This window comes from Chelonoidis abingdonii, chromosome 24, assembly GCF_003597395.2.
Source record: "Chelonoidis abingdonii isolate Lonesome George chromosome 24, CheloAbing_2.0, whole genome shotgun sequence".
In the NCBI taxonomy this organism is placed as follows: Eukaryota; Metazoa; Chordata; order Testudines; family Testudinidae; genus Chelonoidis; species Chelonoidis abingdonii.
Window position 1 is genome coordinate 10,473,672 of NC_133792.1, and position 16,356 is coordinate 10,490,027.

Here is a 16,356-nt window from a genome sequence, read left to right on the forward strand (position 1 = left end):
AAAAAAAAAAAAAAAAAAGACTAAATTTAATTAAAGTAAGTGAGATGTTATGAGAGGCCACCGCTGACTTTGCCCATCATGTAAGCGTGGATGTAAATTACAAATCAGGACTGAGATCCTGGAGATGAGAGAGGCGACAAAGAGGAGGAAGAGACAGGTTCTTCACTGAGCAAACCCCCACCCGCCTGAGTTGTCAGAGGTAACAGGTGGGATGGGGCATTCCACCGCAGATCTTACTCGTCGTACGTTGAACTCCCACCCAATGTCCCCACATCCCTTCCCCTTTTCTAATCAAAGTCCTCCTGGCCCTATTTGAGTGAGTGGTTATTGATTTGCCAGCAGTGCACTGCAGATTACTCTCAGAGCCGAGAGAGCAACAGAGACACAGACAAAGGACACACACCCAAAAATTCCCTCCCTGAGCTTTGAAAAATCCAGTTTCCTGATTGGTCCTCTGGTCAGGTGTTTGGTTCCTTTTGTTAATCCTTTACAGGTAAAAGAAACATTAACCCTTAGCTATCTGTTTATGACACCCCTACCCCTATAACTTCTTTTTGGATCAAGATCCCTACAATTACAACACCATGAAATTTCAGGTTTAAATATCTGAAATCATGAAATTAACCATTTTTAAAATCCTATGACCATGAATTAACCAAAGTGGACCATGAATTTGGTAGGGCCCTACCAAGGAGGGCAAGAAAATGAAATGGTGTGGTCTGAACTAGAACGGCACGGTGGAACAGGTGACGGAGACGTCTGTCATCTCTGGGGATGGCAAGAGGTTAGGTATTGAGTGAGCACAATGGCTGGGGTCTTACACAGTTGGTGGCAGATGACACAGCAGGGAAGTTATGTGACTTCTATTGGAGTAGCAGAAGATGTACAACATGTACATCAGGCAGCCTTGGGATGTAGGTTTAGGGTGGGTGAGAGCTAAGGCAGGGCATAGCTAAGGCTGCGTCTACACTTAAAACAGTACAGCTGCGCTGCTGCAGCACGTCAGTGCAGAAATTTAGTACAGCAACAGGAGGTTCTCCTTTTGCTGTAGTAAATCTACCTCCCTGAGAGGCAGGAGCTAGGGCAGCAGCAGAATCCTTTCCTCCACCTAGCGCTGTAAAAATGGGACTTCGACGCAGTTGAGCCAACTTCTCGGGGTGTGGATTTTTTACACCCATGAGCAATGTAGCTGGCTCAATTTCATTTTTGAATGTAGACCAGGCCTACACCTATTTGAGCAAAACACACTCTCAGTTGAAAAATCTCTTTTGAAAACAAAGCGTTTCACCTGGTTTTGTGTAAGCTGTAAATTTCACACGGTTTTGAGGCAAAAACCATATATCTGCTCCCATTCACTCAAAACTTGGCCCGGGTTCACTTGAAAAGTTAATGAATCTTTCAGCCAAACTGGGCAAAATTTCAAGTTTGTAATGAAACCCAGCATGGGGGTTTCACTCAGTTCTGCTCGATTCCTACAAGCTATTCTACATGGGAACGTACCTACGAGCTACCACACCAAATCAAACCAACCGTCTCTCCTGGACCACGTCCCGCCTCCAACTCTGCTTAGTAGAGGAAGGTGCAATTATGTCATAAATTTACCCACAGGAAAAGTGTCTTCCTAACCCTGACCACTTAGTAGTTAGCTTATGCCCTGAAACATGAGCGTTTATATTGCTTTTAAAAAATTGATCCCATCTAACATTAACTGTGGATGCTCTCATTATCCACATAAATGTCTAATCCTTTTCTGAATCCAACTAAGCTCTTGGCCTCAATGATGTACTGTGGCAACGAGGTTCACAGGTTAATTACGTATTATGAAAGAACAGGATTTCCTTTTCATGTTTTTAGGTTTGTAGTCTTTCAGTTCCATTGACTGTCCCCTGGCTTACGAATAAGAGCATCCAATTTACCTTCTCCATCCCATTCATTATGTATACTTCTATCATGCCCCCTTTCCTCTCCTCTCTATGCAGTCCCAGCCATTTCACTCTCTCTTCATATGGAAGACTCAATGCAATATATCTTTTTACAGTTACCTATACCTGATGTCCCATCTAAATCCACAACCCATTTCTGTAATGCATTTAGTTAACTTGCTGATGTAGATTTGATCTTTTAAGAAAGCAGAGCAAGTCCCTGCTCAAGTGGAAAACAAGGATCCAAGCAGCCCAGAAAAATCTAGCAAGCAAGAGTTCTGAACCAATGCATGAATTCTGAGCTATGAACATGTACATTAAACAGGCGTGGACTGGAGATACCTTCCTACAACTGCCCTTTCCGTGCATTCTCCGCCGTGCAATGCAGTTGGACGGGAATTTCTCAGGAGTCTACGTTTTCAACCCAGCAAGGCCATTCAGCAGTGAAGGAGCAATACAAACATAAGCACAACAGCTAAGAGAGGCAGGATTGCTTAGTGGTTAGGGCTTTAGCCCGGGATTTGGAAAACCCAGGTTCAATTCTCAGCTCTGCCACAGACTTTCCTTGGGCAAGGAAAGCTTATGCTACAATAAATTTGTTAGTCTCTAAGGTGCCACAATAAATTTGTTTGTCTCTAAGGTGCCACAAGTACTCCTATTCTCTTTTTTTGGGGCAAGTAAGTCACTGAGTCTTTCTGTGCTTCAGATCTCTGTCTGTAAAATGGGGAGAAGAGCACTTCCCCTGTCTCACAGGGTGCTGTAAGGATAAGGACATGGCTCTTAGGTAACAGAGGCCTCATTACCTAAGACAGACTGATCCAAACGCTTATAAGGCTTTTTGTTCTGCTTTCCCAGAACACTGAAAGTATCTGATTGGTTTTTAATGACAAAACAACACAGGATCCATCTTGCAGCTGACACTCACGTGCTGGGTAGGCATCAGCTTAAATGAAAAAAAAAAAGCATCAAGACACTAACTCGCCCCGCCAACTTGTCTCGTGTCAGAACTTAACACTGGTGAGAAGCGTTCTGCCGACAGCCCCCGAGCGCTCTATACGCAGCACACAGTGGCAAGGGAGGCCTCCATATCGATCACCCTGCCCTGGAGAGAATTAGCTTTAGAAACAAGCATGAACTCATTTTCCAGGCCCATTGAGTCATTTGCCTTGCTCTGCCAAAGCCCAGTAACCAGGGGCCACTACGGTGGTTGGGGGATATAGATGTTTGCACACTGGAAGCTGGACTGAGACAAACCGGACTATCATCCTTTTAGCGCCCCCGTCTCACTTCCGTTCGGCCACCAGCCCCTCCCAGATGCTCCTCTTGGCCCCCAGACTGGGCGGGGAAGGGAAGAAGGATTCACTCACCATGACAGAAATGTGAAGAATGTGCATCTGCTCCTCCACGATCTCAGAAGGCTCTTGAAGGGTGGGTGGGGTGGCCCGGGACAGCTGTTCAGCACTGCTCATGGAGACGTGGAAATACAGGGTGCCGTTCTCCAGCCACTGCTGCTTCCAATGCACCAAGGAAATATCCGCCACAGTGCCAGACATCTCTGCAGCAACAAAAACAACCGAGGTTCAGGTTCTGCACTCACGACAGAGCTGCATTTGAATGCACGTCCCACGTCACTGCACAACAGGCAGATTACCTTAGAGTGAGAGGAATGAGTTTCTCTCTAGTGCTTTGAGCAAGGGACTAGAAGCCAGGACAATTGGGATCTATCCCCAAAACTGCATCTGATCTGCTGGGTGACCTTGGGCATGTCGCTCCATGTCTGTTCCTCATTTCTCCCATATACAGAATGACAACGTGTGACAATGCTAGGTGTCCCCAGCCTCTGTTTGCCAGAAGCTGGGAATGGGCGACAGGGGATGGACCACTTGATGGTCACCTGTTCTGTTCATTCCCTCTGGGGCACCTGGCATTGACCACTGTCCGAAGGCAAGATATTGGGCTGGATAGACCCTTGGTAGGGCCATTCTTATGATAATACTGCCCTTACTTCAGAGGCTGGGGTAGTTGTGTGACCTAATTAATTACTGGCTATAAAGTGCTTTGAGATCTTTGGATGAGATATGCAATAGAAACACATGACATTTATTAGAATGTAAAAAGAACAAGTACTCCTGTTCTTTTGGTGGATACAGACTAACACGGCTGCTACTCTGAAACCTGTCATTATTAAAATGTGTTTTTAAACACTGCACAGCCCTTGTGATAGGGCTGTTACGTAAACCCTGTCTTTCTTTTCAGCAAGCTAGGAGACTGAGAAATGGTGTGTGTACACGCACACACACACACACAAAATAGGACCTCAGGTTTCTTATGCAATGAAAGGCAGAGGACCTCATCCCTGAAAGACAAGGTCCCTTGACTAGCCTCCAACTCTACAGGAGCTCAGGAACAACATGCAGCTCCTAGGGATCCAAGGTGTTCTTTCACCAGGGGATTTGTCATCTGTTCAAAGCGGAGGAAGAAGCCAGACAGCAACGAGCGGTTATAAGAAGTACACCAGGGGTGGCCAAATGTACTGACCCTCCGAGCCACAGACAGTACACTTCCAGAAGTTCGAGAGCTGGGCGCACCTGCCAGGGCTCAGGGCTTCTGTCCTGCAGCAGGGTGGTGCAGCTAGGGGCTTCTGCCCCACCACCCTGCCACGGACCAGAAGCCCCAAGCTCCCCAACCAGCCTGGTAGGCAGAGAACGGGGGAGGGGTTGGGTGGGGGGACTCTGCGAGCTGCACTTTACCTGTGAGAGAGCCGCATGTGGCTCACAAGCTGCGGTTTGGCCACCCCTGAAATACACCTTTCTCCAGGACTAGCTCACTGGCACTGAAGTTATGTTAAGCACCAAAAACCAGTCACAGCCACTTCCTCAGCACAGTGAAAAAGCACAAGGAGACACCAGCAGGAGGCAGTGCCAATGGGAAAGCACGCTGCTGCACGAGAGCGTGACACCTGGAATGGCTCCTTTGTTAGCCTCCCTCTGCTGACGTTAACTCCTGCTCTCATGCGCCGATTCTCAAATTTACACTGTAAACAGCTTGGGGCTGGGACTGCATCATATTAGATTTTTCAAAAGTACCTAGCGCACCTAGGGTACCATAAACAATCAGGGGCTTGGAAAATTCAGACACCTTCTAGCCAAAAGCAAATGCCAAAGAGAGAGAGCCTCTGGCACAACCCAGGGACAGCAGCTTGTTCCTGTGCCTCAGCTGCTGCTCACAGCTTTTCCATGCAGCAGCAGCATGAAATTAAACAAGATCCTGGGCAGCCTCACAGCTGCCAATAAGGTTCTGAGCAACAGCCATGAAAGAGACAAGCATGGTCAGTTTCACACCTCAGCTATCCAGTCAAGGGATTGATTAGCAGCTGTCAGTCTGCAGACTCAGGAAACCCCACAGGAATAAGACTCTCATAAATAGCCTCCAAGCATCTAGCCTTTGACACTTCTCTGCAGAAGTCAATGGTTCCATCCAGGCCCCTTCACATGGCAAAGAAATCCCCCCTGCTCTTCAGAGGCAAATGGATTTTTCCAGCCCTGAGAGCAACATGTGTTTTCCATCAGAAAACATACAACTCCTATGGTCATTGTTTCAGACCAGGGGTAGGCAATCTATGACACGCACGCCGAAGGCAGCACGTGAGCTGATTTTCAGTGGCATTTACACTGCATGGGTCCTGGCCACCGGTCTTGGGGAATCTGCATTTTAATTTACTTATAAATGAAGCTTCTTAAACATTTTAAAAACCTTATTTACTTTACATACAACAGTAGTTTAGTTATATATTATAGACTTATAGAAAGAGACCGTCTAAAAACGTTAAAATATATTACTGGCATGCAAAACCTTAAATTAAAGTGAATAAATGAAGACATGGCACAGCACTTCTGAAAGGTTGCCGACCTCTATTTTAGACCAAGAGAACAAACATGCGCTCATAGAGAAAGCCTCATCAAGAAATCCAAACCTTTCCATGGCGCTGGGTTTACCAGTCTATCAGGTTTCTACTGTCCCCAGCAGGCTGGATCCCTGGCTGCAGTCTGCAGCAACAAGGTTAGGCCAATATTACACACTCTCTTGCTCACCACCTCACTAATTATTCTATCACTATATCTGAGACAATGGCACAACCTGAATCTAATTGGGGGACAGCTGGTTATGTCGACCTTGCAAGCACAGTGACAGCTAGTTTGCCCACTCTATTGAGAATAAACGCCTGCCCAAGCCTGGAATACATAACAGAGTAGGCTTGCACCTAAGAGATGCATGAATTCACCATCACACCTCTGCCGCCAAAGCAGGTTTTCTGCAAATAGCCCCATCCCCATCCCAGCAAATAAATGAAGCTGTTTCCAAAAGCAGGACCCCAGCGAAGGTGGCCCTTGCCTTTGGCTCCCTGCAAAACAAACCTCAACCCCAGAGCTCATCTTGAAAGACACACTAGACCGGGTTAAATAAAACTTAAAAGGAGTCTCATAAAATTAAAATCCCACATTCATACAGCACATTATCTCTCAAGAGCCTCGAAGAGAGTTTGCTTCTCCCATCAGCGAAACATCGCTCCCTCTGGGAGGGACCTAGCACTGTGCATCCTATAGGACACTAAGGTATGAAGTGAGGAACAGCCCCGTGTGAAAAGAGGGAGAGCTTGGAGAGGTAGAACGTGATCTCACAAGAGCAAGAGGGCTCGTTCCGGTCACAGCCCAACTCCAGTTTGTGGAAAGCATTACAAGCACTTTTAATTAAAACAAGGAGACGGGGACCAGTTTAAATGTCATTCGAAAGACAGGACTTTCATCAGCACCGAGCAATCTGCTGCCACTCGGAGGCACTGCTGCAAAAGTACCCTTTACACCTCTTGCAGTACAACGGGCCTTTCCTGCCAAGTTTTGGAAAGAAGGTTTCAGCCAATCATGTTCAGTCCCAGGACAATGGTTATGTCCACACTTAAACCATTACAGTGGCACAGTTGGAGCAGGATCCCTGCAATGTATGGAGTGTAGACACTCACTACAGCGACAGGAGGGGCTCTCCCATTGCTCTAGTTTATGCACCTCCTTGAAAGGCGGTAGCTATGGCAACAGAAGAATTATTCCGTCAACATTGTCTACACCACAGGTTAGATCGGCTTAACTACACCTCTCTGGGTGCGGATTTGTCACACCCCTGAAAGACCATAGTGATACCAGTGTAAGTTTGCAGTGTAGACCAGCCCTGAGACGGAGAATCTGCCAATGCTTCTTTGTGGTTTTCAGGCCTTGCCTCCCAGGCTGGAAACACAGAAGATACTCCAGAGTAAACATCCCCTCCCCCCATCCCTACTCCTTTCCAGGAACGTCCTCCTTCCCACCTGAATTCCTGCATACAGTGCCTCTTGGTCAGAGCAGAATGTTTTGGGGAGGTTTCGAAGTTAATTGAAATACAAGACTTAAATAAGCTAGACTCCTCGGAAAGGAAAATGTGCCATATTTGTCAAAGTCTCCTCCCAAAGGAGACTACCCTGGAAACTTCAGTTTACACTTCATTCCACAGTTTTACTGGAAATCCAGTGCCTAGGCAATTTCTGATAAGGGCTGGGTACAAAATTTGGGTGCCATTTACCACAGATTTATAAACCTCAGAAGGCCCTGCTGATTCGCACTAGCCTACGGCTGTGTCTACATTGCAGCTCAGAGCGAACCTCATACCCCCACACTGTCAATGCAGGGGGATCCCCCCTCTGCATTTTGGCAGTGACTCCTCCTACTGTGCGTGTACTCCTGTGCTCACAGCTGCAAAGACTTCACTGAACTCCTGTCTGCTGCAGATTCCTCTCCCTGCTCCTTTTCACCAACAACAATCCCTCCCCCCTTTTCATCATTTCTGACTCCCCTCTTCCCCCCTCCGCCAGACTCTCCTTAAGGTCTGTCACCACCATCGACCCCATTCTCACTATCCCCTCTGCTGCGCTCCTTGACCATCTCTCACCTTGATTACCAAGGCCCTGTCTGATCCCTCAGCCTCTCCATCCTCCAGTGTGGCCAGAAGGCTCCTGCTGAAGGTACCTTCCCTGATCCTACACTAGCATCTTCCCCTACTTCCACTTCCTTCCTGCATTCCCATCTCACCTCAGCCTATTCATCATCTGCACCTAGAGGACTGGGCCTACACAAATCCTCCCCCACCATGTCTGCCTCATCTCCACGGTACTTAACTTCGCTGTTCCTTTTGCGTCCTCCTCCCATTCTCTGCACCGTATCTCAGAATGCTCCCACCAGTGTCGGGAACAGCCTGGCTGTTCTCACCCAGCCAACACCCCTCTTCTCCTTGTAGCACCCACTTCAAAATCCCCTTCTCCCACGGATCCTTCCTGCCCCCCCCCACCCCTCTGCCCTGTGACTGGTTTCAGTTCACCTCCTCTACCTTAGCTGGCAAGCTTCTTTGGCTACGTAGGAAAGTGAGTCTCACCTGCCATCCAGTCCTCATCAAGTACAGGTAGTGCCGACTAATGAAATCGTCAAGGGGTTTGTTTGTATGTTAAAGCAATAGCATGTTAGAGCAGTTGTACTCCCACTTCTACCACTAAGCATCTAAAAGAATGGGCGAGAATAGCTCAGTGGTTTGAGCACTTGGCCTGCAAACCCAGGTTGTGAGTGTCCTTGAGGGGGCCATTTAGGGATCTGGGGCAAAAATCTGTCTGGGGATTGGTCCTGCTTTGAGTAGGGGGTTGGACTAGATGACCTCCTGAGGTCCCTTCCAACCCTGATATTCTATGATTCCATTGCCTCAGCAGGAGGTCCGGTTAGGGTGAACTAAAGGTCCCATCTGGCCATATGCACTTGCAGAGTAGCACAGCCTTTCCCCACCCCCCCAAAAGCACTGGTTTGTGTCATTAGCTAGCCCAAAGAAACCAAGCAATAGCCTTTACATCCCATCCTTGGGAACAGGTCAAAAGTCTCCTGTAGCAGAGCCCAGGAACTAGGCTTGAGCCAGTCACTAGGTCACCTGGTCGTGAAAAACGTCTGAGAAGAGACCAAGAAGTACGATCTCTTCCGACTTTGTGATTCCATTTTCTCTTTGCCGCTTCTACAATCCTTACAGATAAACATTTCATTGAAGTCTTCAAGTCACATTACTATCAAACTTAAAAGCAAAAGGGCCTAAATGCATTTGGTCGAGAACCAAGACGATTCCCATAAAAGCAGATTATGCTGACATGATGAATATAAAATGAAACAGCAGATATTAAAGTTGGAGAATTGTTACTGCATGCCTTCCGGCTCCAGGCCAGCTCAACCCCCTCCTGCTCCCGCCCCCTTTGTTTTACTGAAAGCAAAGCAAAGCAAAGCAACCATAGCCATTTCACCTTTCCCTGTTTCCAAAGTAGGCTGCAAGTCTTGAAATATTCAATAGGCTAAACCCATTCCCCACCCCCTTCCACACACACCCCCACACAAAACCCCTCCTCAGCCCTTGTGCAATGATTTAACATTCATCAGTTACTCCGGAGGTTGCAGCCCTGACTTATCTGTCAGGGAGTTTTACAAAGCATGTTTTGTATTTAATTGGCTTGTTCTTTCTAATCTGCCATGCTTCTTGTATTTTTATTTAATTTCTGAAGGTCATTATTAAAATAAGCCAATCTGCCCATGGCAGCTCATCTCCGGAGCATCTCCCCTATGAAAACAGAGCATTCCTTGCGCTTTGCTTTTCTTCTTCCTTCCTTCTACTTTTTCCAGGTTGCTAGAATCTGCCGGGCATGTTTACACAAAGGAAGAAATCCCTAGGGGAAAAAAGCCTCCGGGGAATTTCCAGCACACAGATCATGCCCTCTATGGCCCTTTACCCAACACCTGGCCTGGCATCCTCCTAACACAGATTTCACTCAGCCCACAAGGAGACGAAATATTTTTGCCATTGAAAGAGACCAGAAGAAACTGAGTACGGATCTGGTGTGTGTATATATATATATTTATAACGACCATGCTTATGAACTGATCTCATGCTGGCTAGAGCCAGACCTAGTGCTGTCAACTGCTTTGCAATCTTCTCATACGCAGCTCTATTCTGCCCTGCAATAGGCCTCCCACTCTACGCCCTGGGTTTCTTCTGTACTGAGGTACCCACAAATGTAACCTCTATTTAAACATTATTCTGTAAGTGCTTCAGTGCTATCTACCATTTAAGATAATAATCCAAAATTATGCAGCATCTCCCAGACAGAAATTTCCACCCGCCCGCCCTTGGCAGCACAGGATTGCTCCCTACGGAATCGAGTTTTAGTGTTGCATTCAGACTAGTTTCAAAATGACTCAAGCAATGGGGTTTCCCCCACATCCCCTGGGAGACTATTCCACAGACAGGCCTAACTTGGAGGATTTTTTTTATCCCGATTATCAGCTTGCATGTTCCTTCCCCCCACACATTCTTTCAACACCGCTTTCTTTTCTCCCACGTCTTTCTACAAACTGTCCCCTCCCCACAAACACACTTTGCAGGGAAATGTACGCACAGGTGCAAAACCGTGAAAGGCAACAGAGAGAGAAGAGAAACTCAGAAGATTAGGAGAGGAGGAAGATGATGAAGGTGGCATTTTATCCCACTACTCTTAATGATCTCCCCTATTTATTTATCAACCTGTAACCTCTTTAGAGACACCTCCCTAGTCTCTAGGCATCCTGATAGCCATTGACCACTCAAACCACTAACAACAAAAGTAACAGAACACAGGGGCAGATCCCAAACACAAGCCGGCCACTCAACAAAGATACTTCGCTCCCTCTTCAGATTCCCAAAGAAGCCTCTCACCCCAGCCTTCCCCAGGGCTCACTGAGATGGGCTTTGCACCATGCTCTGAAGGTTGACTGACTATTTGGGAATGACAGGAAGGGGGGAGTTCCAAAATCAAGGCAGCTCTCTATTTCCCCCAGTATTACATGAGGCAATGTCCCAGGCCACAGCGGACTCTTTCTGTGCGGAGAACCCAATCGGCAGCTGGGACACCCCTTGGAGTGCCGGTTAGACACCCTGCTTATGCAGGCAGCTGCCTTCTGTATGAAGCGTCAGCTTCTGAGCTGATTTAACTTGTAGCCCCAAGTACAGCACATTGCAGAAGTCCAGACTAGAAGTGCGGACGACACTGCTGAGGTCCCAACTCCAGGGGAAAGGATTCAAACCTCCCAACCAGTCAGAGATGGAAAAAGACACCCTGGCACTGCAGTTGTTAGTTTTAAAAGTATCTCGGGTTCTGAGGGAGGAACTGGGGGTAGCTAAGCAGCAAAACTGGGCAGCAAATGCAGGTTGCACACCCTCAATCAGTGGAGCCAATGCAGATGCTGCCAAATCCACTGGCTGCTTCTCCCAACTCTCCATAATTACCTCCCCCTTATCTGGGTTGAGCATCACTCGCATCCTGACAAGGAGACACACTCAGCCACTCTCCAAGCTTCCTGAATGGGAGACAAAGCTGGATGCCCTCAGCACAATGCCGGCATTCCCACCCACACTCCTCGTTAAGCCTCCAGAAGGGCAAGTAAGAGCCAACAGCACCGAAAACTGCAGTGGCCTGAGAGTCCCTCTTCCCCTCAACCCGGGGCAGAGCAATTCATCTAATGTTGGGCTCTGCCAGCAAAGGGAACAGATACCCCTCCAAGCCAGACAAGCCAATACCAAGTCACGGTCAAAGGCAGCCAATATAGGTCTAATGTCCGCACCGAATCCCGACCTTTAACCATTGCCAGTGCTGATGTGTCCTTGTACCACCTCGAACACTTTCTTCTCCTCCTTGATGTTTATGTCCTTCAGATCACTCAGCACTGTTCTACCACCCTCATAAGATCTCTGCAGGGCCACATGGCTAATTCCCCCACCTACCCCCACCCCTGCAGCCCTCAAAGGAGTTCATAGGACTGCCAAAGTATCAGAGGAAACTCAGAGGCTGCAAAAACAAGCTCCCCCACCCTTGCAACGATTCTTTGCCTCGCCTCCCCCAGCATTTTGAAAATGCCAAGGATCGTGTTGCATTCAGTTTCTTCTGAGCAGAAGTCACCAAGGAGGCTGAACGAGCTGGTGCTTTTGGCCATCTGGATGAGGAACCACGAAGCGCCCGGCTGGTTTTCACTTGCAAAAGGCATGAGCCAGAGTTCATGCAGGACCAGCGCCTGCAACTCCTTGTGCTACCACACCTCTAGAGACCTCCTTGTGTAAGACCTTGGAGATTTACACAGAGGGTCTCCCCTCAGACATGAGGGCACTGGGTTCATTAGGAGTGGGCTGTATGCGGCTGAAGGCAGCATTTGGCCCAGTGTTTATTCCTGTTGCTTCGTTCATTCATCCGCTGGTTTCTCCAAGGCAGACTATGTATTCTGGCCAGGAGCTGGAACAACTCCACTTTGCTGGGATGGTGGCTGTAGCAAGTTCTTCAAGGCAGTGTAGAAAGATCTATGCAAGAAGGGCCATCCTCACTGCCAAGATGTCCACACGGTCTAGTTAGGGGAGCACAGCAGCTGAACCAGCTCTTCCAAGAGCTTCTAACTAACCACCAGTGATTGCTCTGCAGACATTTCCATTAGCATGACAGTGACTCGGCAGGTGCTAGCACCAACTCCTAATTAAATCCCAACCCCTCCAGCTAGCACCAGCCTCTCCGTGGAAGCTCACGTGACCTCCCTTCGACTGAATTTATACCAGAATAAGCGTTGCATGGATTGACCCCTGATTTATTCTGGGGTGATTTATTCTGGGGTGAGTGGGCTCGGAACCAGAGCCAAAGATCTGGCTATTCCCCCACTCCCCAGGACGAGTTCATAAACCCACATTTGGCATCATACTTAAAAAAAAAAAAAAAAAAAAGACTAAATTTAATTAAAGTAAGTGAGATGTTATGAGAGGCCACCGCTGACTTTGCCCATCATGTAAGCGTGGATGTAAATTACAAATCAGGACTGAGATCCTGGAGATGAGAGAGGCGACAAAGAGGAGGAAGAGACAGGTTCTTCACTGAGCAAACCCCCACCCGCCTGAGTTGTCAGAGGTAACAGGTGGGATGGGGCATTCCAATGCAGATCTTACTCGTCGTACGTTGAACTCCCACCCAATGTCCCCACATCCCTTCCCCTTTTCTAATCAAAGTCCTCCTGGCCCTATTTGAGTGAGTGGTTATTGATTTGCCAGCAGTGCACTGCCTACAGATCATACTCTGACTCTATATCCTTTAAGTAAGCGGGTGCACATTCCATGTTCTTATGGCTGCTTTGATTGTAATTCAGTCTCTAGTACATTACCCTTATTTATAATGCCAGTGCTTCAGCACGGTGCCTTGGGCAGCCTAAAATTATTACAGAGCCCTTTTGACTTTCAATTCCATCCCATTCAATTCCATTTTTATTTGTCAGCAGAGACTCCTACTGACCAAGGACGTGTGTACAACGGAACTCAGGCACAAGCTGGGAGACTGCACGGCCCAGTGTTCAGAACAACCCTTATGAAAACCGCTCTGTCTCTGCTCAAGGAAGAGACCTGGAGACTGGAAGGGCAGGTGGCTCTGCCAGTTGCACATGACATTCATTTACGCAGCTTTCTAGGGGAGCTGCACTGCTTCAAGGCCCTGGATTTGACTAGGAGGGTGCACTGCAGACCCAGGCTGGGATGCTGTGGCAGAGCTGGGTTTAGCATTCACTAGAGCAGATGTTCATTAATTTTCCACAACTACTAAATGCCTCTCTCCTGCCCCCACAATGCTCCATACACCCAGATGATGCAGACAGGGCCTTCTTTTTCAAAGCAGGAGAAGGAAATGGATTTCCTGGGGTTACCTGTTGCTGCACTTCAATAGCAGGAGACATCTAGCTTGGATACAAGCATGAGTGGAAGCATGGGCAGAACTGGGAATTGGAGGGGCTGGCTGGTGTTACCTATACAGGGTATCAACTCATCAGATAAAACCATTTCTCCATCCCATGCTGCATCCCTGGCCTTATTTCAAGCAAGATGTCAGTAGGATTCTAGGAGGAGGAGACAATGTGAACGCAGACCCAGAACATCCCTGCCACAAGTGATGCTCTTTGGCACCTGCTCCCTCTTCCTCCCAACCCCAGCCAGACTCACCCAATACAGCCTGGATTGCTCTGTTAGCATTTAAGAGCCATGGTGCTCAAAGTCAAGCCACTCTGCCATTCTGATAAGCCTTGCAGGTCAGTGACTGACACAAGCCGATGCACGGTGCGAGTGACCAACACACACAACAGAAATCTGACATTTCAGGATGTTAGCAACCTAGCGCATCATATCAGAGAGTCCTCACACAAAGCTGCCTGGAGGTCACCCTTCATATCTTTGTACAAAACCCACAGTCACAGTGTTCTGTACCTTCCTGAGCCTCTCCAACAGCAACATCCTCACCATTACGCACCACTACTCCGAAAGCGCTGCCAGCCAAGACCACTGGCACACATGTCCAGGCCCGTCACTCTGCTCAGCTCCCCGCAGCAGTTCAAATCTGTGTGAGGTGTTACATGGTGTGAGGGGGAAGAGTCAGTTCAGGGTGAGGAGTCTGCAAGCAGAGGTGCCTTTTCCTAAAAAGACTCAAACTCTTCCATTTCCCTCTGGGTTCCCGATTCCCCCATTACAGACACCGTGTCACTCACAGAGACCATCTCAAGACAGGACGGAGACCAGTCACACCTCCCTTCTCCATCAATATAAATATCAGGGAATTGCCAGTATGTGGGACGGGTCCCTTGAACAGAAACCTGGGAAAAGACTGTAACGATTGCATGAGATCTTTATTTCACCTGAGCCACAATCCCAAGGAAGGATCCAGAGTACAAAAATACCTATTCAAAAGCCTCCAGCATCACCTCCTGATTGACAAACTGCCAAGCAAAGCTCCAAGGAAGCCATGCATCATTAGCATCCCTTGGGGTGGAACAACCCTTCTATGGATGGACACTGCATAGCTATTGTCAATCAGCCCCAGATAACAGGCTTTGGTAACTCTACAGGATCTTTCTCTGAGGATCTCAACACCCCCTTGAGGGGTAGATAATTATCCCCAATTTACAGGTGGATAAATTGAGGCAATGTGATTTGCTAAGATCACAAAGCAAGTCAGTGACCTCTAGACCACGTGGAACACCTCCCATTCCACAGAGCAGGCAACGTAGAAGAAACCAAGGTCCACAGAAATCACGTGGCCAACTCCCTTGTTCACCAGGCCTCAGAGGAGATGGGACCTTCTTCTTGGGGGCTGGCCAAGTCTAGACCTCGGGACGGGTGGTACTTTCCCTGTCGCTGTTACACTGTACCCAACGCTCCGCTTTGTGCCAACGGCCAACATTTCATGCCACCTCTGTACATGGAGCCTCTGGACCAGCAGATCAATGGCTGCTGCATCTCTGGCAATTAAAGCTCGGCTCTGTTCAGCAGCCCAGCTGCTCCAGAGGCTCAAGGGAACAGTTTCAACCAGGAGGTTTTATTAAAAAAACGCATCTGCCTGGCAGCTGCTTGGGAAACAGCAACACGCGTAAGGAGGGAAAAACACATCCACTCTTTGCAAAATGTTATGACTCGCCACAGACAAACCCACAGCTTGAAATAAGAGTGCAATCCTGGCTCTGCAGGAAATATGGCTGGGCTGCCATGGGAGTAGCTCGTCCTTTACAACCCCATTTCCGACAACACTACTCACACATGCACAGTGCCATCCATGGCATATTGGAGCCAAGAGTGCAGCCACGCCCTGAAGAGGAGGATGATAGCACACAAGGTTTTGACAGACCTTCCTCTAGTTCTGTGTGTGGGGAGAAAAGGGACTTTCTTTTATTACTGAGAAAAACTGGCCCCCCTAAAGCAAGACAGGGAAAGAAGCTAGCACGGCATTTTTTTTCAAGGCAGCACAAGGTTTCCAGCCACTGGAGTGCGATAAAACTTTTGGCTTGGTTTGGAATGTCTGTTGGTGTCCTAGACCACTTGGGGGTGGGGGGTGCGATTGGTAGCCGGGGCTAGCACTCTGCGCATAGCGCCAGGCACACACAGAGCAAGGTTCCCAGGAAAGCTCTGCCAATGCCATCCCAGTCGGGATTTGCAGCATCTCTAACCTCCCAAACCTTCTCATCGAGCCCTTGGCCTTTCCTGAGCAAGGCTAAGTCAAGGGGGATGGTTTCCCTGCAGGACTAAGACAAGGTCCAACCTCTATTCCTAACCTAACCCGTTTTACAGCTACCCAGGATCTTCACAGGTGAATGGCCAAAGGATGCACCAACTGCGGAGGCATCCCGCCCCCTTCCATTCCCTGAGCCACAGGGACAGTTCGTTGTGTATTAACAAGATAATTCTGTAGCTGCGATTGTGTGACAAAGTGGGACTGTTCTTAATGTTTCCTCTGAATATTGTGTGGGTGCCTCAGTTTCCCCTATGCATTAAAAATCTCCAGTGTGCATAAATGGCTGAC

The 16,356-nt window shown here is 48.2% G+C and overlaps 1 protein-coding gene across 1 annotated transcript in view; it reads right to left on the reverse strand.

Moving 5' to 3' along the window:
* The window catches only part of ASTN2 (astrotactin 2), a 660,907-nt gene that overhangs the window by 574,592 nt on the left and 69,959 nt on the right, over positions 1-16,356 (reverse strand). The window contains exon 2 of the mRNA XM_032797631.1: positions 3,290-3,477. Within this exon, the coding sequence (XP_032653522.1) occupies positions 3,290-3,475 (186 nt within the window). The 5' untranslated portion in view covers positions 3,476-3,477. The remainder of the gene's footprint in view (positions 1-3,289; positions 3,478-16,356) is intronic.